Raw genomic sequence first — 26,244 nt, forward strand, 5'->3', positions numbered from 1 at the left:
GTCATTATCAGTTTCTGAAGCCAGCTTTAGAACATCAACTTAAGAACCATGATACTGACGTAGGCCTTAGAAGGTCTAAGTCTAGCACAAGCCTTGGGAATAGACGTGAAGTAGGAGTCTGTCAAGTCTATGTTGAAACCAATTGAAAAATCTTTTTCAAGGCTGACTTGTTTGTCGTAATGGTGCTAGCTGCTAAGCCTTTTTCAAATAAAGATCTGAAAAAGGATATAGCTGAATTGATTGTCATGATTCTAATATCTGATTCTCTCAGGAAGGTTGCTAACTTTTTGACAGCAGCATCATACTGTCTCAAAGTTGAATCTCTTTTATCGGATTCCAAAGAAGAGAATGTTTTGAGGGTCAATATTCGCATCTCTTTTCGCCGCAAACTTCATGAAATCCATAAAGTTAGGGTTTTTAGAATCCCTGAGGAAGCGAACACAGTCTTCGTTTGTACTGACTGGGAGAGCCTGGGACTGGGAATCCGAAGAGGGCGAAGCCCCAGTTCTAGAATTAGAGGGTACCAATTGCTCTTCGGCCAGTCTGGGGCTACTAGAGCCACTTGACCCTTGAATGTCCTGAGTTTGTTCAGTACTTTCATGAGAAGATTCACTGGAGGAAAGACATAAATCTTCTCCCAGTTGTTCCAGTCGAGGGCCAGGGCGTCCGTGGCATAGGCCAGAGGGTCCAGGTTGGGGGCCACATAACATGGGAGTTTGTGGTTCGCTTGGGATGCGAAGAGATCCACTTGTAGGCCTGGAACTCTCTGAAGAATCCATTGGAACGAACTGTTGTCCAGTGACCATTCCGACTCTAGAGGTACTGATCGGGATAGAGCATCTGCTATGACGTTTCTCACTCCAGCTATATGGGTGGAGGAGAGGTGCCAACTGAACTTGTCCGCCAGGGAGAAGATGGCTACCATGACATGATTTAGATGACGTGATTTGGAGCCTCCCCTGTTATACAATGTACTACCACTGCGCTGTCCAAGACTAGCTTTATGTGGGAGTACTTTGGCGGACCTAACCTTTTTAGAGTCAAGAACACTGCCATTGCCTCCAGTACGTTTATATGGAACTGACGGAACTGAGGTGACCAAGTTCCCTGAACTTTCTTGAACTGGGAATATCCTCCCCAACCGCTTAATGAAGCGTCCGTGTGGATGGTAATCCCCGGAGGAGGAAACTGAAGGGGCACTGATATCGATAAGTTCTTGACTTTCGCCCACGGGCGAAGTCGATTCCGTAGAATCTGAGGGACTGAGGATAACTTGTCCCTGGACCTGACATTTGCTCGTGAGCGCCAGATTCTGGTTAGGTCTTTCAGTTTGGCTTTCATCAAGATGTTTTGTCACGATGCAAACTGGAGTGAACCTAGGATCCTTTCCTGAGTTCTTCTTGACGCCAGTTGTGTGACTCAAGAAATTGCTTTAACTGACTTCGCTATTCCTTCCTCTTGGCTGATGGAATCGACAGAGTATGGGAGGATAGATTCCATTGGATGCCCAGCCACTGAAAGTTTGACTCTGGAGTGAGTCTTGACTTGGTCCTGTTTATCTTGAAGCCTAGATATTCCAGGAACTGAATCACTTTCAGTGTTGCTACGTGGCATTCCTCGACTGTTTGGAGCCCAGATCAACCAATCGTCGAGATACGCTACTACCATAACCCCTTGCGATCTTAGTTGTTGAACTACTACTTCCGCCAACTTCGTGAACACCCTGGGTGCTACGTTGAGCCCGAAAGGAACTACCTTGAAGGAGAATGTCTGGTCTCCTATTTTGAAGGCCCAGATACGACGGAAGTGTCTTGCAATCGGGATATGATAGTAAGCGTCTGTAAGATCGATAGAGGTGGTGACGGCCCCACGGGGAAGTAAGGTCCGTACCTGCGAGATCGTGAGCATCTTGAACTTGTCGCAGCGAATGGCTAAGTTTAAGCGGGACAAGTCTAAGATTACCCTTCTTTTTTGTGAGCCTTTCTTTGGCACGCTGAATAAGCGTCCTTGAAATTTTAACCTGTTGACTCTCGCTATAGCTCCTTTCTGAAGGAGGTCCTCCGCATACTCCGTCAATTCTTTGGATGGAAGTTGGCGGAAGGTCTGGATGGGGGCGGGTCCGCTATCCAGCTCCAACCCAGACCTTTTGACACAATGCTCTGCGCCCACTTGCTGAAGTTCCACCGGTGGCGGAAGTGAAACAGTCTCCCTCCTACCTGAACATCCTCATTGGCTTTGATAGCCTCCTCGGCCTCCCCTGAAATGCTTCCCTCTGTTGAAGGGCCCTCCCGATCCTCTCCCACGAAAGGATCGTTTACCTCTGCCCCCCTTACCCGAGCGGTCATACTTCTGGGAAGCCTGACCCTCGAAGACTTGATGTAGGCTGGAGAGAGGGCGTAAGAGGTGGAGGGTTGAGGCTGGGGGGAAATAACATATATTGGCTGCGACTGAGCCTTGGAGGTAGAAGGTTGGTTGGGCTGCTTGCACCAACGGAACAGCTGGAACCTGCTGTGTAAAGCGTGGCTGCTTCTTCTGGTAGGGCTGGAAACGTCTGGGTTTCCTTTGAGCCTTACCCTTGATCACTTGATCTTGACGTCTCTTGGCCGTAAGACCCCAACGATCTTTAAGGCTTTGGTTTAACCTCGTAGCCTCTGCCTGGACCTCCTTCACCATCGCCTCTGGGAAGAGGTCTGCTCCCCAGATGCTTGATGTGAGCAACTTATTCGCTCATGCCGAATTGTTGCTTCTTGTAGGACATGTTTCCTACAATTCGTCCTAGCCGTGGCGAACTCAAACATATCAGACTGTACCGTTTGAGTCAGAGATTTGGTGAGAAGCTTAATAGTGGCTCCGAACCATAGGAAATGGTAGCCACCTCGGTCATGGCCATGGTATTAATAGACCTGGCTAACCGCGATTTGGAATCGAATTCCGCCTGAATAAGGCTATCCGGAAGCCTAGGTAGCTTCTCACCAAACTGCTCCATAGCACAGTCTGGTTTGAGTTTGCCCGCTGAGAAGGTGTTGGGCAAATCTTCCCACACTCACCGGCTGAGGGGAGTAAAGGAGAACGTAGGGTCCGCTTCCTTCAGCTGCGGCATGGCGAAATCCCCCTTCTGGGCTTGCTGGAATGGTGGTTGTAGCGATCTTTGTCAAGAAAGGGAGCGGGGTACTCTCTTCCATTGTAAAGATCGTAAACGGACTCTTAAAGATTGAATCTTGGTATTGGAACAATCCATGTCCTCTAGACACCTGAGCCATTCTCTCTGAGCCTGGTCTCGTGAATAGAGGACTGTCTCTTTTGGTACTTTATCGTCCCGAGTCATAGCCGAGGCGGTGAGCCTGGCATAGCCGATGAAGGGAGGCTGAAGGTCTTCCGGGTAGAACTCGAAGTCTTCAATCCTCCGAGTTCCACATTCCGGGATAGAGATAAGCCCGTCTTGGAAGGGGGCGTATGATGCTACTCTCCAAGGATTGTTCATTGAGAACGGAGGTAGAGAGTCATACGGGGGTAATTGGCTTCCCCCTGTGCTGAAAGTTGGGGAGGAAGCTAGTGGAGCTTGGCTCAGTCCGGCTATAATATTGTCTGAGAGTTGATCCTATCAGACAACCGGGAGATCATTTGTTCCATACTGATTTCAGAGAACCAACCAGATCGCCCACTTGTTGCAACAGGCCAGCGTTGGAATCCAAAGCCGGAGCTGCTGCGGAGGTGGAAGGGTGGCTCTGAACCGGAACCAAGGGCAGTGGAACTGTCGACTCCGCTGGAGTGCGTGATCTCTCCCTGGAGGATCTACTCTTAGAGGATTTAGAGCCGGACAGAAGCTTTAGACCTATCTGCTCCGGGATTCCTAGCTGGAGACTTACGAGAAGAGGATGACGCCGACGCCGTCTTTTTAGACGACGACGACGTCTTGGTCAAGGTTTTTAACAGCTTGACCTTTGACCTTGGGTCTAACGGAAGCGTCAGGAGAAGTATATAATTCAGCACCTGTAAAGCCTTGGAAGGATGGAGAGGTTGCAGGGGTAGAAGATCCAGTAGCACCCAAGGGTATCCCTTGGGCGTCCAACGTACTTACCTCGACCAACAGGTCGTCTACACCATACCATAGGTTCAATTCCAATTTAATATCCAATGTTGCGACTTCCTTTAAGCAGGAGATATCCTGGCCTTGATCTGTTAACGAGGCAGCCAGCTGTTGCTGGATGAAGGCGATAGTCGGGGCAGCCTCTTGCTGGTCGACGTAGCCTGTTGACTTTCCTCCGGGGAAGATCAGTACTGCCAACTTCTTTTCAAGAATGTAGGGCATACCCTTGGCGGCGTTCTTCCCAAAACCGCCGACCCAGGCCCGCAGGGTTGCCAGTGCGGTATCCTTCACAGCCGGAGCCTGAAAGAGAGGGTATTGATTAGATTTTAAGATTAAACTTAAAACTAAAACAAAATTAAAAGCTTAACTTAAAATTATAGGGGCTGCAAAACCCCATGAATTTTTTATCTTAAGTTTGTAGGCTTGAATTTTAGAAAACTTAAGAATTATAACCAAATAGGGACTGGCTAACGGAGTTGGCATACTTACCCCGTCTAAAAGCTGGCTCACCAGATCATAACAAATGGTGCACGTCTCGTGATACCAGACCTGGATGTCCCCGTGCGGAGTCGCGCATGGAGCATGGGACCGGCAAACTTTGTGTCCACAAGGGTCTTGAAGTGTGGCGGCGCATCCCGGATGCTCACAGTTGGTGGTCTGTAAGTGAAAAGACACATGAGTATCTTAAAGGTAGTCACTTACAGGCTAAAGGGTAGAAGAACTCCGTTGCATGCCGGAGCTCGGAAAAAATTTGGGCATAACCCCTCCCTTACCGCCTGAATAGGCTATAACCCCGGAGAGATCCGGTGAGACAGGTGAGGGAGGGGGGGATGGTTTAAGGTAGCTTAAGATAAACTTACTAGTTTAACATAACAGAACTTAAACCTATAAAATACGAACGTACCGGACTAAATCCAGTGCGTGGCGGAGTCTCGTGACTCAGCGAGCCGGAGTGGTTAGTAGAGACCAACTGTGTATCCCGGTCCACCCTGTTGGGTGGACTAGCATCTTTCCGCTGGATGCTGGGGCTCCGGTGGCAAAGGAGCCCAGTAAGGTGGGAAAGGGAAAGAGAGGACAAACAGACTCGGGCTAGCAACGGAGCGACGAGTAGTAGTGTGGAGGGGGGGAAAGGCCCGTCCCCCCACCTTACCATCCGGCCGGACCGAGAAGCTGGAGAGGTCGAGTCCAGTCTGGGTCTGTCCCGTCCCTCTACTCCCTCCGCCTGGGGGGGAGAGGGAGGCAGGCTCGGGTATGCGGAGCGAGCATGGGAGGACCAACCCACCCCCCGACTCTATGGAAGAGCGGGAGGGGGGAAGAAGACTGGACAGGCGTCCTGGCTGCTCCGTGATCACGTAGTGACCACGGGCGGTAACTATAAAAACAATGAGACACTAAGGCCTAGAAAAAACCACCGGCTGAACAGAGGGATGCTATCGGGAAGCAACCGAACTGAGGAGCGGTAGCATATGGGCCCCATGGGCCGTAACCTAGGCTAAATGAAGCCAGACGCCTACACTAACCTAAATACAATATACAATAAAATGAATAAAATATGAAAGGAAGAAAACACAATAGTAGGAGAAAAAATCCAGGAGTGTACGACTAACCCGAAGGAAAGTCTACCACTCAAAGCTAGCCGGGGCCGATACTAAGAGCCGTGGCTAGGGTCTGGATAGAAGGAGCCTACATAGGTAAAAAGGCATGCATGCATGACAAAAAACCGTGTAGACTGTACCCTAAACAAAACGGATGATTAACATAGAGCGTATTAAAGTAAGGGAATGTTCTGGGTATGGGAGACCAAGAACGAACCCGCCACGAGGCAGAAACCAATGCTGGCCATGCTTTCCGACCTAGAGTTCGTATTTATACCTAAAAAACGGCAAATACGGGCTCAGGGACCGGAAAAAAACCCAATTAGCAATACAAATACTGAGTACGGTTAACTTAGCTGCTGCGATGGCTGCACGCTCCATGGTAAATAAATCCAAGAAAAGGGCACAAAAATCACAGAGCAAAAAAGGGCACGTGTATACCGTGTGCGCTAACTGAAAGGATAGCCACCAGAGGCGCAGCAGTCGGCAGCATGGGATGGAGTAGTAGTAGTTGCTGCCCACTCTGTGGGTCGGCTCTCCTCTTGTGGGGATTTTGTAGTGGGAGATTTCTATTGGTATTTGGCTCGTGGTAGTGGTCTCACTCGCCATAGTGTTCATACCGACACCCTCTTGGAGGGTGAGCGAGTCAGTTGTACTGACCTTTTTCTTTATTTATTTATTCTCTGGTATGTGTTAGTACATTTACCCTAGAAATAATAGATTAAAGGATATTTCGCGCAGCGACACGAGCTGAGCCCAGAAATTATTTTTTGACATTGATTTGTGTTGCTATGATTCACGGCTTTGGGTTGGCCTATAGGCCTCCCCTCGATCGACTGGTCTTTCACACTGCGTGTGTGTTCACCCGGCTGAGAAGGTTTCCAGTTGATCGTGTACAAGTCACCCTGTCACCGACCTCCCTTCCCCTCTCCCCCCTACCTACCCGCTCACCCACCTCGGTGGGGTGACAACTCGCTCGTTACTCAGCTAGCCTATCCGAGTCTTCATAGGTGAAGAGGGGAGTATCCTTGGGGGGGGGGACACACACTCGGTGCTCAGGCGTACCGTACCCAGCCACCTTACTACAGGGTTTAGGGACTCGTCCCTCCCCCTCCCTCCACCACCACCAAGGTGGGCCTCTAGGCATGGGAGGCCGGGACTCCCTCCCTTCCACCCTGCGCATAACTAATTCCCTCCACCCCCCCTCACGTCTGTAACCCTCCCACCCGCTCCGGCGGTCTCAGACCCCGGCCGATGCTGGCCCTGACCTTGAGAATGGGATTTTTCAGACTTAAGGCTCCGCCTCATCGTGGAGCTCTATTTTAGTTATATTCTGTTCTATTATTATATATATATATATATATATATATAGCTATATAAGGGATTTTGACAAAGGAAAAATCTATTTCTGGGCAAGAAACCTGTGCCGCCCAGTGAAATGCTTCTTATAGCACCATTTCTAAGGTATAAAAACTGCTATATATACCAGAGAAAAAAGTTGCATGGAATGCTAGGAATATACCCAGCTCGCTCACCCTTATAGGATGTCGGTATAGTAACTGGGGCGTGTTAAAACCACTATCAGAGGTCTCTTACCAATTAGTTCTCTCCTTTCTCAACATGCCCCGTTACTACGAGGTGCCGTTCTACATCCAACTACTGCCCGCTACTACTACTACTACCCACGCGATTCCCGACATTCCTAATAGCACCCAAGCTTGGGCCAGTCTAGGGTGAGGAAAACAAGAGGGGTGGGTTCACTGGGCGGCACAGGTCTCTCGCCCAGAAATAGATTTTTCCTTTGTCAAAATCCCTTTCCTGGGCTCAACCTGTGCCGCTCCGTGAAATAGTAACAGAGAATTGGTCCCATAAGCTTGGAAATAAACATCTGGTCAAGGAACTGAAATAAAATCAGAATATTTTAAAATAAACATATTTAATAATGCATATTAATTTTACATATGTCTTATACTACAAAAATAGTGAAAGTTCCAAAACTTCTTGGTAACAGTAAGGAAGAACATCCCAAAACAGATCCAATAAGATGTCTAAATCTAATACATACAATATTATTATTAACATATGTACAACATAAGAGTGGGTTAATGTGCAATCCAGATGAATGTCAAGGCTAAGGCAGGGACAATAAGCGAGGCAGGTAGGAGAGAAAGTAATAAAGGAAAATTTTATTTATGAAGATTAGACCCTGTTATGATGGTTCTGATATATCAGGGGGAACCACATTCCTTGCTGCCACTGTTGCAAATTTTAGGGCTTCCAAGGATTTTAGATAGTGGCGTTTGAATACTGCTGGTGATTTCCAGCCTGTATATCTATTTAATTCTTCAAAATTCACATGGTGAAAATAATTGACTGATGTGGCTACTGCTCGGATATCATGGGCATGTGGGACTGATTCCGGGTTGGCTTATTTAATAAAATAAAGAATCTGTTGTCTGATTCCTTTCAGGGAAATGGTTCCTCCATTCTCTCTAATAAATAAGGGCCCTGAAGACTTTTTGGAGGTTCTATTCAAATAGGCTTTCAGAGTGTTAACTAGACTGCAGGGACAGATCCTGTGGAAGTGGGACATCTTCCACGGGGACCATCTATTCTGTGGATCCTCATTCTTTGCTAAGAATCTCCTGTCTGGAAAGATTAGTATTTCACCAGAAGGAAGAAAGTCAATATGATTTGGTTCTCTAGATAATGCTGAGAGTTCAGATATTCTGGCTCTAGATGCTAAACTTACTAAGAATAATGTCTTCCTAAGAAGTGTTATATAAGTACATGAGTCATTATCAGTGTCAGAAGCTAGCTTAAGGACATCATTTAAAAACCAGGAAACTGTATGAGGACGAGTTACTGGTTTTAGTCTGGCACAGGCTCTCGGAATAGATGAAAAATATGAATCTGTAAGATTAATATTAAACCCAATCTGAAATATTTGCTTTAAAGCAGACTTAATTGTTGTAATTGTATTAGCGGCTAGGCCTGTTTCAAACAAGGTCCTGAAAAAGGTAACTGCTAGATTCATAGTCAATGTCCGAACCCCTGAGTCTTTTAAAAACTTGGCTAGTTTTCTTACAGCCGAATCATATTGACGAAGAGTAGATTCTCTTTTATCTGATTCTAAAAACAAAGTGTTTAGAGGATCAATCTCAGCATCTTTTTGTGCTGCAAATTTCATAAAGTCCACAAAGTTAGGGCACTCTGAATTCTTGAGGAAGCTAACACACTGTGAGTTTGTACTATTTGTGTCAATTTTGGGTTGGGAATCCGCCGGGGGCGGAGTCCAGTTCCACCAAGAGAGGAAACCAGTTGCTCTTGGGCCAATTGGGGGCTACCAGAGCTATTCGTCCTTTGAAAGTCCTGAGCTTGTCCAGGACTTTCATTAGCATGTTTATGGGTGGAAACAGGTAAATTCTCTGCCAGGTGTTCCAATCTATGGACATGGCGTCTTTGGCATAGGCCAGAGGGTCCAGGTTGGGGGCTCCATAACATTTTAGTTTGTGGTTGGATTCCATGGCAAATAGATCTACTTGGAGATCCGGAACCTGTTGGAAAATCCAATTGAATGACTTTTTGTTTAAGGACCATTCCGACTCCAGCGGAGTTGTCCTTGATAGTGCATCTGTGACCACATTTCTTATCCCTGCCGTGTGAACAGCTGACAGGTGCCAATGGTTCTTTGTTGCCATCGAAAAGATTGCTATCATCACATGATTTATGTGACTTGATTTGGAACCTCCCCTGTTTATGCAGTGGACTATCACCTCGTTGTCCAGAATTAGTCTGATGTGTTGTTTCTTTGACGGGGCGAGTCTTTTTTGTCAAAAACACTGCCATGGCTTCTAAAATATTGATGTGTAGTTGACGGAATGTCATTGACCACAAACCCTGGACTTTTTCGTATTGGGAGTAGCCTCCCCAACCGCTTAGAGAGGCTCTATATGGATTACTAGTGCTGGCGGTGGGAATCGTAAGGGTATCGATTTTGCCAGATTTTTTACCTTGGTCAATGGTTGAAATCTTTTCCTCAGTATTGGTGGAATTCGAGAAATTTTGTCTTGATTTTTCTTGTTTGCTTTGGACCGCCATACTCGATTTATGTCCTTCAGTTTGGCCTTCAGTAATGTGTCTGTTACTGAAGCAAACTGGAGTGAGCCTAGGATTCTTTCTTGTTTTCTCTTGGACGTTAGTTTGTCCTTGAGAAAACTTTTTGTGTTCCTTGCTATCTCTTTCCTCTTTTTTGGTGGAATCGACAGCTTGTGTGTGTTCAGGTTTCATTGTAACCCCAACCACTGGAAACATGCTGCCGGAGTAAGACGGGACTTCTTGAAATTTATTTGGAATCCTAAGTATTCCAGAAATTTTATTACTTTGTCCGTCGCCTTGAGGCATTCCTCGACGCTGTTGGCCCATATAAGCCAATCGTCTAGGTAGGCTACTAGCTGTATTCCTTGAGTTCTCAGTTGTTGGACTACTATCTCTGCCAACTTTGTGAATATCCTGGGCGCTATATTGAGTCCGAATGGCATCACTTTGAAAGTGTATGCTTTTTTGCCTAGCTTGAACCCTAAGAAAGGACGAAAATGCCTTGCTATCGGAACATGATAAAAAGCGTCTGTAAGATCTATAGGGGTGGTGACGGCCCCACGGAGAAGTAAGGTCCGTACCTGCGAGACGGTCAGCATATGGAACTTGTCGCATTGAATATATGTATTCAGATGGGACAGGTCTAGAATTACTCTTCGCTTCTCTGAGTCTTTCTTTGGAACGCTGAACAAGCATCCTTGAAATTTCAAACGTTTTACTTCTTTTTTTGCATTCTTTAGAAGGAGATCTTTGGTGTAGAGTGTTAGTTCTGCCGTTGGAATCTGATAAAAACTGGTTGGTGGAGGGGGCCCTTTTATCCAACTCCACCCCAGACCCTTGGGTATAATACTGTATGCCCATTTGCTGAAAGTCTAACGGCTTCGAAAGAGGTACAGCCTTCCTCCTACTTGGGGAGTCTCACTGGTTTGCAGATGGTCTGCTTCCACGGAGGGAACGTAGCTGGTGCGTCAACCCAGCAATCATGGTCTCCCGGGAACATTAGAGAAGTCAAGTCAGTTTCCCTTAACTGCGGCGTGGGCATGTCTTCCATGGCCGCTTGTAAGGCAAGATCAACTACCTTTGTGGTGCAAGGTGTTGGGGTTTGTCCCTCCACCACGAACATAGTGTAGGATCCTTTATGGGGCGTCAATTTCGTATTGACGCACTCCCAATCATTTAAAGTCCGGACCCTGGCGGACTGAGCTTGTTCTTTTGGGTAGATAATGGTTTCCTTGGGGACCTTATCTACCCTTACTAACGCTTCCTCTGTCAGGCGCGCGTAACCCGGGAAGGGAAATTGTAATCCTGGCGGGTAGAATTCGAAGTCTTCTACCGGCCGGGTGCCACATCCTTCAATTGTTAGCATGCCCTCTAAAAACGGGCATGAAGAGCCAATCGCCATGGGTTGTTCTTTACGAACGCCGGGAGTTTTGACGCGTCTGGGATCACGAACTGCTGCTGTTGTGGCAGTCTGGATCGCAAAAGATTCTCAATCAGATTTTCTTGATTTTACAGTCTCTGGGCCAAGTTGTCCACAGACTGCAGGCGATCAGCAATTGGTCCAATCTGAGATTGGACTATGCTACCCATCTTCTCCATTAACGGGCTCGAAAAGGCTACCGAATCAAAAGCAAGTTCCGGTGTCTTTGCCTTTGAGCTCCTTGCTTCGACCCGTGATGTGAGGGAGTAGCAACTGCCGAGTCCATCATTGGCTTAGACGCTGATGATGACCTGGTTGAGATTGACTTAGGTAGCTTAGAAGGCTTACTTGGTTTAGGTAGGGCCTTCTTCAAGTGTTTAACTTTAGGGGTCACTGAGCATGGCTTGTCCCTAGCCATGGTCTTCCCAGTGAACCCCTGGAAAGAAGTTAGAGAGGAAGAATTAGATTGTGCCGGACTAAGAACTGGGATCTAAGACCGGGCGCCACCTGCCTCACTTACCTCCCTACCTTGTCCGGCGGAGTCGAGGACCATTGTCTCAATGTCAAGGTTGATGGCTGCTACATCCTCTAAGACATCTTCCCCTAGTCCCTCAAGATCTTCAGGAAGGACCTGTGTCTCCTCCCTGATCCTGGGGATGATCGGTGCTGCCACATCCTTAGGCAATGCTGCCGACATCTTGGCGTTGGGATACAGCAGATTACACATATCCTCCACCAGGATATAAGGCTTCTTGGCCTTCACATTGCGGCCGTAGCCGTCAACCCAGATCATGAGGGTTGCCAGGGAAGAGTTCTTGATGGTCTGGGGGGTCTGAAAGAAATATTCCCGTTAGAACTTATTTTATAATACTATAATGTATTTTTCCCAAATTCCATATTGTCAATATACTTAGTAATGATTACTAGGATATGGAATGCTGTACATACCGAGTCATTAGTTATATCTGAGACCAGCACGTAACAGATCTCACATCCATCTGGATGCCAAACCAGAAGGTCGTCAACCTGGACTGCACACGGGGCATGAGATCGGCAGACCTCATGCCCACATGATTGCTGCAACACAGCAGCGCATGCTGTCACATGACAGCATACCACCTGTAAATTAATTTGATACATGAGATCATCATTTTGATATCACCGGAGGAGTCGGTGCGTTATATAGTTAAGTTAGATCCGCTTTGTTTAAGTCAGCGGAGCCTCATGCTTCCTTATAACTAAGCATTAAACATTTTATCATGGTCTCCTAACGTTCTGTTTCCTTCATGTGCCTCTTGTCATCGAACTTTTGTTACTATAAGGTTTTGAGACTGACAGCAATGGTGGCGGAGTTAACCTTACACCAGTCCGCCGGCTCAGGAAAGATAATTTCAAGTATGAAACATCTCTCAGCTCTCCGTACCCCTACGGTAGTAGATCGTACGTATTAGCAAGAAAGGCTTGGGAGGAGCGGAAACCAGGGTCCCTAGTATTCCGTTGGCTCCGGAATGTGTAGTTCCGTAAAGCGCTTTCTATAAAATAAGATGACAAGAAAGGGGTACAAAGAAATCAGAAATAGGGATGACAGTATACATGCCAGAATACCTGGTTGGAATTATAATTCCTACCATTAATATTCTGGCCCGACAAATAATATTAAAATAAACTAATTAAATACTAGGCTCCGTCTGTAACCTTCTTCCCAAATCGACCATTGGTTATATCATTCTGTGAGGGATCAGCCTACGGTATCAGAACAGGGTAAAATTCCTGAATCCGATCAAAAGAATCATAGTTATTAATATATAAGTACGATTCTACGGTTATCCCGGCCCTACCGGGGCGGAAAGATAGCGAAGGAGGGGATACCGGGGGTAGGAGGGTACGAGGTACGTGGCGAGGTGCTTACTCAGTCCGGTGCGTCCGGTGGCCAACCATGACTAGCTAGGAGCGAGCGCTACCTGCCTCGACTCACAGAGCGTGTGAGCAACGTCACTCTCTCTCAGCTGTTCCCCGCATCTGCTCTAGAGCGTATGACTCACGTGAGACCTCGGGGTTAGAATGTGGTGTGAGTAAGTACTCCACCGAAGTGGGTACAGGGGGAGGAAAACAGCCGAGAAGAGTGGCTCGCTCGTGATCATGTGGTCACTGTGACTGGTCAGGTGGGACAACCCTCCGAGACACAGTGGATCCACCCGATCAAGGCAGCAGGTCCATAGCCTATTGTCCAATACAGTATACACAATAAACAATAATTATTTATATAAAATAACTTCATATATTCTAAAGTAGGTAGGTTATAATGGCATTGAGTGAGTAAACAATGGGGAGGAGGAATGGGAAAACGGAGGATGAGAGAGGAACATGGAGTAATCCGAGCGAATAGCCTAACCCTCCAAAATCGGGTAAAATGCCGACGTGGTCAGGAAGACTAAATCACTCTAATCAATAATTAGCCCTCCAAAATCGGGTATAATGCCGACCTGGTCAGGTAATATAATGACTTAAAGATATCATCCTATGAGTCTAATCGTGTTCCACTCACTAATCAGAACGTTTCGATTTTGAATAAAACTTTAGTCCTCTGTAGGGGCTAAAGAGGGATATAGTTGGTTATGCTATTCCATTATAATGTCAATAGAAACAACTAATATATATATGTATATCAAAAGGGAACTCACTGGTGTAGGCTACCTTCCAAAGCAGCGTGCGGCCCGGTCAGGTAGCCTAACTATGAAAGCCAAAATAGCCTAGCTAATACACAATTGTTAACAAACATCCAAATCATAACAATCAGTGTGTAAGATGTTTAGAGCTAAATAAACCTGACTACAATTAGTATGAGGAACTAATTGGAAGTCGTCACGTAAACAAGAAGCTCTGGGAGGTAGCGACATCAAAATGGTTGTCGGGGGAGCGGCATCATCCGACACTCCCGAGACTCAAATTACCAAAATAAATAATTATACTGTATATTGCTACCTCAAGTTAACAAAATTGATAATTGCAATACTCAACTTGAGGAGGAGCTTCAAGAAGGTCAGACATCTTCTAAAAAAGCACAAAATAAGATCCAAACACAAGAACACGTGTACATATCACGGTGCTATGAAAAGGAATGATGGGAATCGCGTGGTTAGTAGTAGTAGTAGCGGGCAGTAGTTGGATGTAGAACGGCACCTCGTAGTAATGGGGGATGTTGAGAAAGGAGAGAACTAATTGGTAAGAGACCTCTGATAGTGGTTTTAACACGCCCCAGTTACTATACTGACACCCTATAAGGGTGAGTGAGCTGGGTATATTCCTAGCATTCCATGCAACTTTTTTCTCTGGTATATATAGCAGTTTTTATACCTTAAAAATGGTGCTATAAGGAGCATTTCATGGAGCGGCACAGGTTGAGCCCAGAAATATATATTATATCCCTTCCATAGCACACACATATACTCGTATATTATGTCTTTTTACGACGGAGCTCCTACTCCGCCAGGTATTTGTCACCCGGTTAATATGGAATTTTTATAATAAAATTAATATTGATAATACTTACATGTGAAATTTATCTAGTCCCCAGCCCCCTTCTACCCCACGATCTGCCTATCACAACTGATTTTCAAGGGAAGGTATTGTAACTGTCAAACGGCAGTGTTGCCAACTGGCGGACAGAATAGGAGGTAACAGGGTTGCCAATGTGGTAAATTTTGGCGTGGTTTTGGGGATTTAGTGCTAGATAAATTATACAGGTAAGTATTATTAATTTTATTATAAAAATTGCATATCCTACCATTAGGTAAAACTTACAGACTCATTGTCTGTGAGTTAGTTAAAACAGGATTCAGTGCTCAACTTGAGAATAACTTTGCAGTGCTTACACATTGCAGTACTGTGCAGTACCTACAATGAGAACATTCATGATAAGAGAAGTTCCCATGCTAGTGACACAAGGTATCTTGCACTGCATTGGTACTTGATCTTGCCTTACTTATGATACATACGTATGAGATGTTGCAGCATTAATTTTGATCTTGAAAAGAAACCACCTCTGAATAATTTGGTGTGTACATACAAGTCTTTGTGAGCTTTTGAAATATGCATTCCTGGATATCATATTTTTCATTATCATTAAATGTTATGTTGTCTGAGAACTCATTTCTCCAGTCAAAGCTATTTGCTGAAACTATATAACAGAGCCACAGTTGGGGCTATCTGTTATTTCTTTGTTTGGCAAGTTTTGTAGTATTCTGTGTATTATAGTAAAACAAACTGTTAGGTAGCTATAACTTTCATTTGATTTTTTTGCTGTATGTATATCCACCTTCATTGGAAGATTATGAACTGCTAAAAAGTAGGATCCCCGTTCCTGTCAATGTTTACTACTCTCCATTTCTCATCTTTCTTACCTGATTCTTACCTGAGAATAAATATTACTTCAATTGCCTCGATTGTGGCAAATGTCTCCTTCCTGGAGCAAAATTTGATGTTGATGGGAACAAGGGAGCTTATGAAATGTATTTAACCCTTAAACGCCGAAGTGGTAAAAAAAAAAATTGTCTCCCGTGTGCCGGAGGTGTTTCGGAGTGAGCGCGGAAGCGGAAAAAATATTTTTTCCAAAAAATCACAGCGCGCTTAGTTTTCAAGATTAAGAGTTCATTTTTGGCTCCTTTTTTTGTCATTGGCTGAAGTTTAGTATGCAACCATCAGAAATGAAAAAAATTATCATTATCATATATAAATAATGCAATATATGATAGCGCAAAAACGAAATTTCATATATAATTGTATTCAAATCGCGCTGTGCGCAAAACAGTTAAAGGTAACAAGTTACTTTTTTTCGTTGTAATGTACACTAAATTGCGATCATTTTGGTATATAACACATTGTAAAATGATAAAAGCAACAGAGAAAATATTTTCACAAAATAATGCATGAATTCGTAACGCGCGGACGTAAACAAATATTTTTTTCAAAAATTCACCATAAATCTAAATATTGTCCTAGAGACTTCCAATTTGTTTCAAAATGAAGACAAATGATTGAATATTACTATACTGTAAGAGTATTAGCTTACAATTGCAGTTTTCGACCATATCTGATGAGTTAAAGTTGACCAAATGTCAAATTTTTTTATATATATTTTTTTATATGCAATTATTTCAGAAATCAGAAAAGCTACAACCTTTAAATATTTTTCGTTTTATTCTACATAAAATTGCGCACATTTTCATATATAAAACTCTATGAAATGCCTAATATGAAGAGGAGCAAATATTCCGAGAATGTGATGTACGCATTTTGGAGATTTGTGGCGGAGAATCCGCGCGCGGAGGGAAGGAAAGTTTTTTTTTTTTTTAATTCACCATAAATCTAAATATTTTGCTAGAGACTTTGAATTTGTTTCATGATGAAGATAAATGACTGAATATTACTAGACTGTAAGAGTTTTAGCTTACAATTGCGTTTTTCGACATTTCGTAAGAGTCAAAGTTGACCGAACGTGGTTTTTTTTTCTATTTATCGTGATTTATATGCAAATATTTCAAAATGAGAAAAGCTACAACCTTCAATTATTTTTTTTTGTATTCTACATGAAATTGCGCACATTTTCATATATAAACTTTAGTAACGGCTAATTTAAAATGGTGCAAACATTACCACAATCGCACATATGATTTTTTCGGAAGAGTTACCGCGCGGACGTAAAGAAAATGTTATTTTTTTCATAAATTCACCATAAATCGAAATATTGTGCTAGAGACTTCCAATTTGTTGCAAAATGAAGGTAAATGATTGAATATTACTAGAATATAAGCGTTTTAGCTTACAATTGCGTTTTTCGACCATTTCGGTAGAGTCAAAGTTGACCAAAGGTTGAAAATTTGTCACTTATCATTTTTTATATGAAAATATTTCAAAATTGATAAAAGCTACAACCATGGGTTGTTTTTAGTTGTATTGTGCATGAAATTGCGCACATTTCCATATATAAAACTTTATATAGCGGCTAATTTTAAAATGGTGCAAACATTACCACAATCGCATATAGCAGTATGATTTTTTTCGGAAGAGTTACCGCGCGGACGTTAGGAAAAAGTTTTTTCATAAATTCACCATAAATCGAAATATTGTGCTAGAGACTTCCAAGTAGTTGCAAAATTAAGGTAAATGATTGAATATTACTAAAATATAAGAGTTTTAGCTTAAAATTGCGTTTTTTGACCATTTCGGTAGAGTCAAAGTTGGTCGAAGGTTGAAATTTTGGCACTTATCGTTATTTATATGAAAATATCTCAAAACTGATAAAAGCTACAATCATGAGTATTTTTTGGTTGTATTCTACATAAAATTGTGCACATTTTCATATATAATACTCCATGTAACGGCTAATTTAAAATGGTACAAAAATTATGTCAAAGTGACAAAATAATTTCAGAGTTGTGTCACAGATACTTTTTAGTGCGGCAAGAAAGAAATTCGCGCTTGCGCGCCTGCGTAACGATTGTGAACAAAAGAACACCTTGATCCGTGAACTCCCAGCATCCCCCAAGGCGCGTGATTCAAAAGTTTTTGGCTGGTAGGCCTAAAAGTATTTTTCCGCAATTTTTAACAAAACTTTTGTGTGTCGACGTAAAATGCGTCCAGTCGGCACCCGAGAGACAAAAAATGTTGACGTAAAATACGTCCAGTCGGTGTTTAAGGGTTAAAGGGAGGTTTCTTTAGCCATTTAGTGGATTGCCACTTCCCTTCATAAAATAATCAGTATTTGCTGTTCCACCTTTAACTATAAAGTGTAAAGTGTTTTAAGATAATGGTTTGTATGTATGCCTGAAGATGGTAAAAGTTGTTTTAGAAAAACTTTCATAGTATTTCCTTTACAGCAAACAAACAGGGCTCTGCCCCAGTTGGATGATGATGAACGTCTTGTTCGAATGCTTCAGGACTTTGACAAGAGGTATACAGGCAGTGATTACACAGAAAAAAAGAAAGGACAAAGTCATGTTATAACACCAGCTATGATTGATCAGTTAGCCTCCAAATCATTTCCACTTTGCATGCGCCAACTAAATGATGCTCTTCGAACCAATCATCACCTTAAGCATGGTGGACGTCTTACCTATGGGTTGTTCCTTAAAGCAGCTGGATTGAGTCTGGAAGATGCAATGTTCTTTTGGAGGTCTCATTTCACAAAGGTTATGGAAATTGATAAGGTGAGTGGATTTTCCATAGCTTTATTGAGTTAGTGGTAAGGAGAATTTGGTAAACTCAATTTTGTTACAATATACTGATCCAGTTCAGCTGAACTTTTAGTATCTGATGGTTAAAATTATATTTTAAATTTATTTTTAATAGTTCAATCCAGATTCTTTAGGTAAAAATAGTTCCAAAGTAAAACTGTTTTAGACACTAGATAGTGCTTGATAATGTAGTAGAACTATTAACATCTTACATTTAGGGTACATTTAGGGTAATGTATATAATTCACCAATCAAATTAATGTGATGCACTATATTTTTAGAGCTATAGTATTTAAGAAGAGGTCTATGTGTCATATAAAATACTACATTGAGGATATTTGTCTCTATTACTTCAAGTCAATTTTGGTGACACAGGACACTTTTGTTAAATGTGATTCCCCCTCATTTTGGGACCACCTTGATGTGGTGAGGGGTCTCTCAAACCTCAGGAATTTCTTCCTAGGTTCGAACCCAAGTGTCCCATATAACATTATGTATATATTTTTGGGTTAAGATTTTCCATATCAAATAAATAAGAAAACATCATAACTTGGATTGAAGTTAAATCCAAAGCTAAATAGTGGGAACTGTGGTAAATCCATCATCTACCCGACAATGTTCTGACCTGGAGCTGGACCACGGATTCCAGGGGGTCCTGGTTCTAGGAATAGAACACTCAGCATTCTGTCCGGTTTGCCCGTGACATGGTTAGGATGGGGATAATTGTATTTTTGTAATACTCTTAGTCCTACCAAGCGGATATTGCTTACACTTGGGCCATACCAATCATGTTATGCCCTCCTCTTTTGGGGTAGGGTAGGAATGCGGACATTTGGGAGTCATTTTTCACTTGTGCCATTGGCGGAAGATTTAACTTCATGAAAAGCCAATGATATTTTTCCAGAATATATTATTTTTCTTTTCTTTCTTTCTCTAATTTTTATGATAAATACGACTAAAGTTTTTTGTACCCCTGGGCCCCTAGATGGACAAAATTCTGCACAGTTTATGACCATTGGAATTTTATCCCTGAATTTCCTTCAATCAGTTCAAGATAATAATGCAGCAAAGGAACGTCCAGTTCCAAATAAATTATGTGATCCAAAAACACCCGTCAGGGCCCATAGAAATTCAACAAAAAATAAAAACCAATCAGAAGATTCAAACAATAGCAATGGAACTATACGTTACAGAAAAGAAGCAAATCTGATACACAGATAACCCACATGAGGCAAGGTCCAAAAAGAAATAGAAACTATTGTCCTAACCCAAAACTGGTGCATTTTGATAATCTTTTTGGACCAGATAACTGGTCGAGATTTCTAGTACTTGAAGCTGAAAATAAAATATCAACAGCAATACCAGAAAACAGATTATTGAACATATGTCCAGCACAAGAAATAGAATGCTGATATATTAAAGAAAATATAAATGAAATAAATGGAACAAAAAAGGGATTTTGACGAAGGAAAAATCTATTTCTGGGCGAGGGGCCTGTGTCGCCCAGTGAAATCCCACCCTGTATTTGTATTCCTCACCCTGCTTAACCCAAGCTTGGGTGCTATCTTCAGGAATGACGTCAGAGGCGCTCACTGTAGTAGTAGAGGGTAGCGGGGCTATAGTTCGGCTCCTCTGTTGAGGGGGTTTTGGCGGAGGAAGAAGCTAAATGGCAGGGTGCCTCTGGTAGTGGTATTCACTCGCTCTCTATATATACCGACACCTTTTATTAAAAGGTGAGCGAGCCATTTACCTTGGCACTAACGTTTCTCTTTTTCCCTGGTATGAATAGAAATATTTATACCTAGAAATAGTATCAAAGGAACCTATTTCACTGGGCGACACAGGCCCCTCGCCCAGAAATAGATTTTTCCTTCGTCAAAATCCCTTTTCTGGGCTCAGCCTGTGTCGCTCTGTGAAATAGTGCCAGAGAATTAGCTCCACCAAGCTTGGAAGAAAATACAAAATACTAAAATTAGCAGGTAAAAAGTACAAAATGGGTACAAAGTGAAAGGTAAAGTATATTTTACCATCATAAAATTACTTAGCTTAAAAACTTAAAGGTACTAGTTAAAAAAACTTAAAGGTACTTAATAGTAAAACATGTAAGAAACATAGATAATCAGGTTGACAGTCATACAAATAAGCAAGGGAACTGAGCCCTAACGCAAGTAACAATGTAAGAACAATTACATCCAAGGCAATATGTAAACTAGAGGCGAACTAGCTAAGCAAGGGTGCAAGTGAGGCAGGCAGAAGGGAAGGCTACAGTGAAAGGTTAATAAGAATATTAAGCAGTGTCAGGGGAAACTGTTTCCAGCTGCCACTGCTGAAAATTTAAGGGCCTCCAAGGACTTTAAGTAGTGGCGCTTACAGACTGTCGAAGATTTTCAGCCTGTGTATTTCTTAAGATCGTCAAAATTCATATGTTGAAAGTAATTGATAGATGTGGCAACTGCCCTAACATCATGAGCCCGTGGGAAGGATTCCGGGTTGGCTTATTTAATAAAGTACAAAATTTGTTGTCAGATGCCTTTTAAGGAAATTGTACCACCCTTCTCCGTGATGAATAAGGGACTTGAAGACTTTAAGGTTGTTCTACCCCAGTAAGCACTTAAGGAGTTAACTGGACATAGGGACTTGTCCTGGGGGAGTGGTAAGATTTTCCATGGGGTCCATCTTTCTTGTGGATCCTCATTTTTGGCCAAAAATTGACGATCTGGAGAGAGAAGTACTTCTCCTGTTGGGAGGAATTCAATGTGACCTGGTTCTCTCGAAAGAGCCGACAGTTCTGAAATTCTTGCTCCTGATGCTAAACTTAATAAAAATAAAGTTTTTCTCAGGAGGGTTATATAATCACATGATTCATTATTTATTTCTGAAGCAAACTTAAGAATGTCATTCAAGAACCTGACTTAGGTCTCTCTGTGGGTCTAAGTCTAGCACAAGCTTTTGGTATAGAGGAAAAGTAAGAATCTGTTAGATCTATACCAAAACCAAACTGGAAGATCTTTTTAAGAGCTGATTTGGTAGTGGTAATTGTGCTTGCTGCAAGACCTTTCTCGAACAATGATCTGAAGAAGGAAATGGCCAAATTTGTGGTCATTATTCGTGTATTAGAGCTTTTAAGAAACATAGCTAGTTTCTTAACGGCCAAGTCATATTGACGTAAGGTAGATTCCCTTTTATCTTATTCCAGAAATGCAATATTTTGGGGATTGATGTTAGCATTCCTGTGAGCTGCAAACTTCACGAAATCCATAAAGTTAGGGCTTTCTGAATCCTTGAGGAAGCAGACACAGTCCTTGTTTGCACTAACTGGGTTAGTTTGGGATTGGGAATCTGTAGGGGCTGGAGTCCCAACTCTAGAAGTAGTGGGAACCAGTTGCTTTTGGGCCAATTGGGAGCTACTAGAGTCACCCGGCCTTTGAACGGTCTTAGTGTGTTCAGGACTTTCAGAAGGAGATTCACCGGAGGAAACAGGTAGATCTTCCATGCATTCCAATCTATTGCCATAGCGTCCGTGGCATAAGCCAAAGGTCCAGGTTGGGTGCCACATAGCAAGGGAGCCTGTGATTTGACTCCGTGGCAAAGAGATCCACTTGAAGCCCCAGGATTTTCTGACAGATCCATTTGAATGACTCGTTGTCCAGGGTCCACTCTGATTCTAGAGGGGCGGAGCGTGACAGAGCGTCTACTACCACATTCCTTACCCCTGCTAAGTGGGTGGCTGACAAGTGCCAATTGTTCTTGTCCGCCAGAGAAAAAATGGCTATCAGGACATGATTTAGGCGACTCGATTTGAATCTGCCCCTGTTTATGCAGTGGACTACCACTGCACTATCTAGGACCAGTTTGACATGCGGTTTCTTGTGTGGCCGGGAGCCTCTTCAGAGTAAGAAACACTGCCATGGCTTCCAGTACATTGATATGTAGCTGGCGGAATGGTAAGGACCAGGTTCCCTGGGCCTTTTTGTACTGTGAGTACCCTCCCCACCCGCTTAGGGACGCGTCCGTGTGGATCACTAGAGACGGAGGGGGGAAATTGAAGGGGTACTGCCCTTGATAGGTTCTTCACTTGCGTCCATGGGTGGAGACGTTTCCTCAAGATCGCCGGGATAGAAGCTAGCTTGTCCCGGGACCTCCGGTTTGCTTTTGAACACCAGACCCTGTTTATGTCCTTCAGTCTGGCTTTCAGAAGAATGTCTGTGACCGAGGCAAATTGGAGTGAGCCTAAGATTCTTTCTTGGTTCCTCCGGGAAGTTTGGCGTTGTTTGAGAAATTGCCTTGTGGACTTGGCTATTTCTTTCCTTTTCAAAGGAGGGATTGACAGAGTATGTAAATCCAAGTCCCATTGCAGGCCTAACCACTGGAACCAAGATTCCGGTGTTAGTCTGGACTTGGTTTTGTTTATTTGGAACCCTAAATGTTCCAGAAACTTTATTACTTTGACAGTTGCCTCTTGGCATTCTTTGGGGGACTTTGCCCATATGAGCCAATCGTCTAGATACACTACTAGCATTATTCTTTGAGACCTCAACTCTTGGACAACTGCTTCCGCCAGTTTCGTAAATATTCTGGGGGCGATGTTGAGCCCGAAAGGCATTACCTTGAAAGAATAAGCTTTGTTTCCTAGCTTGAAGCGGAACGGGCGGAAGTGTCTGGCTATTGGAACATGATAATAGGCATCTGTAAGATCTATAGAGGTTGTGACGGCCCCACGGGGAAGTAAGGTCCGTACCTGCGAAACGGTCAGCATTCTGAACTTGTCGCAAGGAATGAATAAGTTTAGGTGTGACAAGTCCAGGATGATTCTTCGCTTTCCTGAGTCTTTCTTCGGCACGCTGAACAAGCGTCCTTGAAATTTCAAGTTCCTGACCCTTGATACTACTCCTTTGAGAAGAAGATCTTGGGTATACTCTATCAATTCCGCTGTTGGTTTTAGGTAGAAATTGTTGGGTGGAAGAGGACCTTCTGTCCAACTCCAACCCAAACCTTTGGGCACTATACTTTGAGCCCAAGAGCTGAACCCCCACCGTTGGCGGAAGAGGTACAGCCTCCCTCCTACCTTGGGACTCTCACTGTTGGTTTGCGGAGGGGCGGCCTCCCCGTGCTCCCCGGAAACCTCTGCCCCTGCTGGTGGCCCTGCCGGATCCTTGATGTCGAGAGGCACCCCTAGCATGGCTGCCTCTGGCAAACCTATTAAATGGCTGAAAGGCCTGGGCTTCAAAAGCCGAGTTATAGGCTGGCGAGACAGCAAAGGAGGTTGATGGCTGGGGCTGTTGGGGTGGTTGAGCCAAAAGCACATACTGCTGCTGAGAATGCGCTTTTGAAGCGGAGTGCTGTGGTACCTGAGGTACCTGCACTGCCTGGACCAGAGCCAGTTGTGAAGCCTGGAAGGACTGGAACTTCCTAGGCTTCTTTTTCAACCTGGGGTTGGTTCCGGAGGATTCTGGTTTACGCTATTTACCAGACCCCACCTGACCTTCAGGCTCTGGTTTACCTTAGAGGCCTCGTGCAGCACCTCTGCCACTACCGGAGTAGGGAAGAGGTCTGTTCCCCAAATGGAGGAAGCGATCAGCCTGTTAGGCTCGTGGCGGATGGTGCCTCTCCTAGAACATGCTTCCTGCAGTTCCTCCTTGCGACGACAAAGTCATAGAAGTCGCATTGCATTGTATGCAGTAACGACTTTGCCATGACCTTAAATAACTGCTCTTGTTCGTAAACAAGAGCCGTCATTTCCGCCATCGTCAAGGAGGAGAGAGACCTGCTGAGCCTAGTCCTGGTGTCGAACTCCGTCTGAATTAGTGATTCAGATAGCCTGGGGAGCCTCTCGCTGAAAAGTGTTGTGGCACAGTCGGGTTTCAGCTTCCCTACTGTGAAGGTGGGTGCTGCACCCTCAAAATAGTTTTCTGATCCAGGGATCAGAAGGGAGGTCGGCTCCATTCCCAGAGCTGAGGCATAGGCGCGTCCTTAAGAGCTGCCTGGTATGTAGCTTCCACTACCTTATAGGTAAGTGAGAGCGGAGTGCCTTCCACCGTGGTAAAAATGGTGAAAGGGCTTTTGAAGGCGGTGAGGCGAGTGTTTTCACACTCCCACTCATCCAGACTCCTTAGCCACGCCTGCTGCGCCTGTTCCCGAGGGAGGATGACAGTCTCCTTCGGGACTTTATCCTCTTGCATCATGGCTGCGTCAGTTAACCTGACGTAGCCCATGAATGGAGGTTGAAGGTTCTTGGGATAACACTCGAAGTCTTCCAACCTCCGAGTCCTAATACCTTCGATGGAGAGCATGCCGTTCATGAACGGAGCATATGCCGCAATCCTCCACGGGTTGTTGGGTTTGAAGTCCGGGAGTTTAGATGAATCCGGCATGACGGCAGGTATTGCTACCTGACCGGATTGAGAGTGGCCTGCCGCGAGTGAGTCCCTATTGCCCGTCATAGCATTTTCCTTGGCAGCCATCCTCTCTGACAGGGATTGGATCGACTGACCCGAGGCCTGGACCGAACTAGAAAGCTGGGAGAACATCTCCTGAAACCTATTGTCGACTAGGTTGCCAACGATGTCTCCCACCCTCTCCAAGATATTGGAGGAGAAAGCTTCGGGGTCGAAGGAGGAAGACTGTGCCTTCTCCTTCCGAGGCCTATGTTTAGGGGACCGCGGGGCAGAAGAAGACGCGCCCTTAGCTTTATCCGCCCCGGGATGGTGAGCCGGGGACTTCTGGATAGAGGAAGGAGCTGACTTCTTTGGCAGCGACTTCGACTTAGGTTTAAAGTCCGTAGAGGACTTGACCTTGGGGATCACGGAAGAAGTTTTTGGTCGTACCGACCTCTGCTTCTCCATGAAACCCCGGAAAGAAGTAGAAGTGGAAGGGATAGAGGAGAAGGAGAAGGACTCAAGGAAAGCCCTTGAGCCCCTACAGGACCTGCCTCAAGTACACCCTTACCTTCGCCCATGACATCTACAGTCATGGGCTCTAAGTCTAGGTTGAGAGCGGCAACGTCCTCTGCGACGTCCTCCATCAGGTCCCCTTCCGCCGGGAGCGAGACCATAGCCTGGATATCGGCGATGAGAGGAGCGGCAACTTGGGGATCCACGACCGAACCCCTCTTCGCGCCAGGGAAGACTAGGTCCGCCATGTCCTGGGCCAAGATGTACGGGTGGCCTTTGGGAGAATTCCTCCCGAAACCCCCAACCCAGGTCTTCAAGGTGGTTCAGGCTGCTGCCCTCTTCACTTCCAAGGCCTGTAAGAAGGGTTAGAGTTAGCCATAGAGACAAGACGACTGAAGTATATGAATCAAAACAATTCAATTCGAAAATATGCACGTAAGTGAATATAATGAGTGAACGAATGGACTCGGTGTCATTGATAATGGAGACTTACTTCAGTAGAGGCTGCTTCAACTAAGGCGTAGCAGGTGTGGCAGTTCTCATGATGCCACACCAAGTAGTCGTCTACTCGTACGGCGCACCCGGCGTGGGAGCGGCAGACTTCATGGCTACAGGGATCCTGCAGGATGGCATTACAGCCGGGTTCCTGGCAACAGATGACCTGTAAGTCAAAGGATACATGAGTATCAGGACAACCTCCAGGGAGGTTATAGAACTTAATGCTATAAGTCTAATAGTAGTAGGCGCCGGAGTGGAGCCTACCAACCAGAGGAATATATATATAATATATACAGTGATCCCCCGTATTCGCGGGGGGGATGCATACCAGACGCCCCCAGCAAATAGTTGGAATCCGCGAATGTTTGGAACCCCCCTCTAAAAATGCTCATAAACTTCTATCCTGAACATGCAAACACCAAAG

The 26,244-nt window shown here is 44.5% G+C and overlaps 1 protein-coding gene across 3 annotated transcripts in view; it reads left to right on the forward strand.

The window, feature by feature from the left end:
* Positions 1-26,244, forward strand: part of LOC135210923 (DNA primase large subunit-like) — a 290,700-nt gene that overhangs the window by 182,033 nt on the left and 82,423 nt on the right. For all 3 annotated transcript variants that reach the window (XR_010313592.1, XM_064243889.1, XM_064243888.1), the window contains exon 7: positions 18,076-18,405. Coding sequence is in view for 2 of the 3 variants with exons in the window: in XM_064243889.1 (XP_064099959.1) it covers positions 18,076-18,405 (330 nt within the window). In the remaining variant the exon portion in view is untranslated. The remainder of the gene's footprint in view (positions 1-18,075; positions 18,406-26,244) is intronic.

Source organism: Macrobrachium nipponense, chromosome 4, assembly GCF_015104395.2.
Source record: "Macrobrachium nipponense isolate FS-2020 chromosome 4, ASM1510439v2, whole genome shotgun sequence".
Classification (NCBI taxonomy): Eukaryota; Metazoa; Arthropoda; class Malacostraca; order Decapoda; family Palaemonidae; genus Macrobrachium; species Macrobrachium nipponense.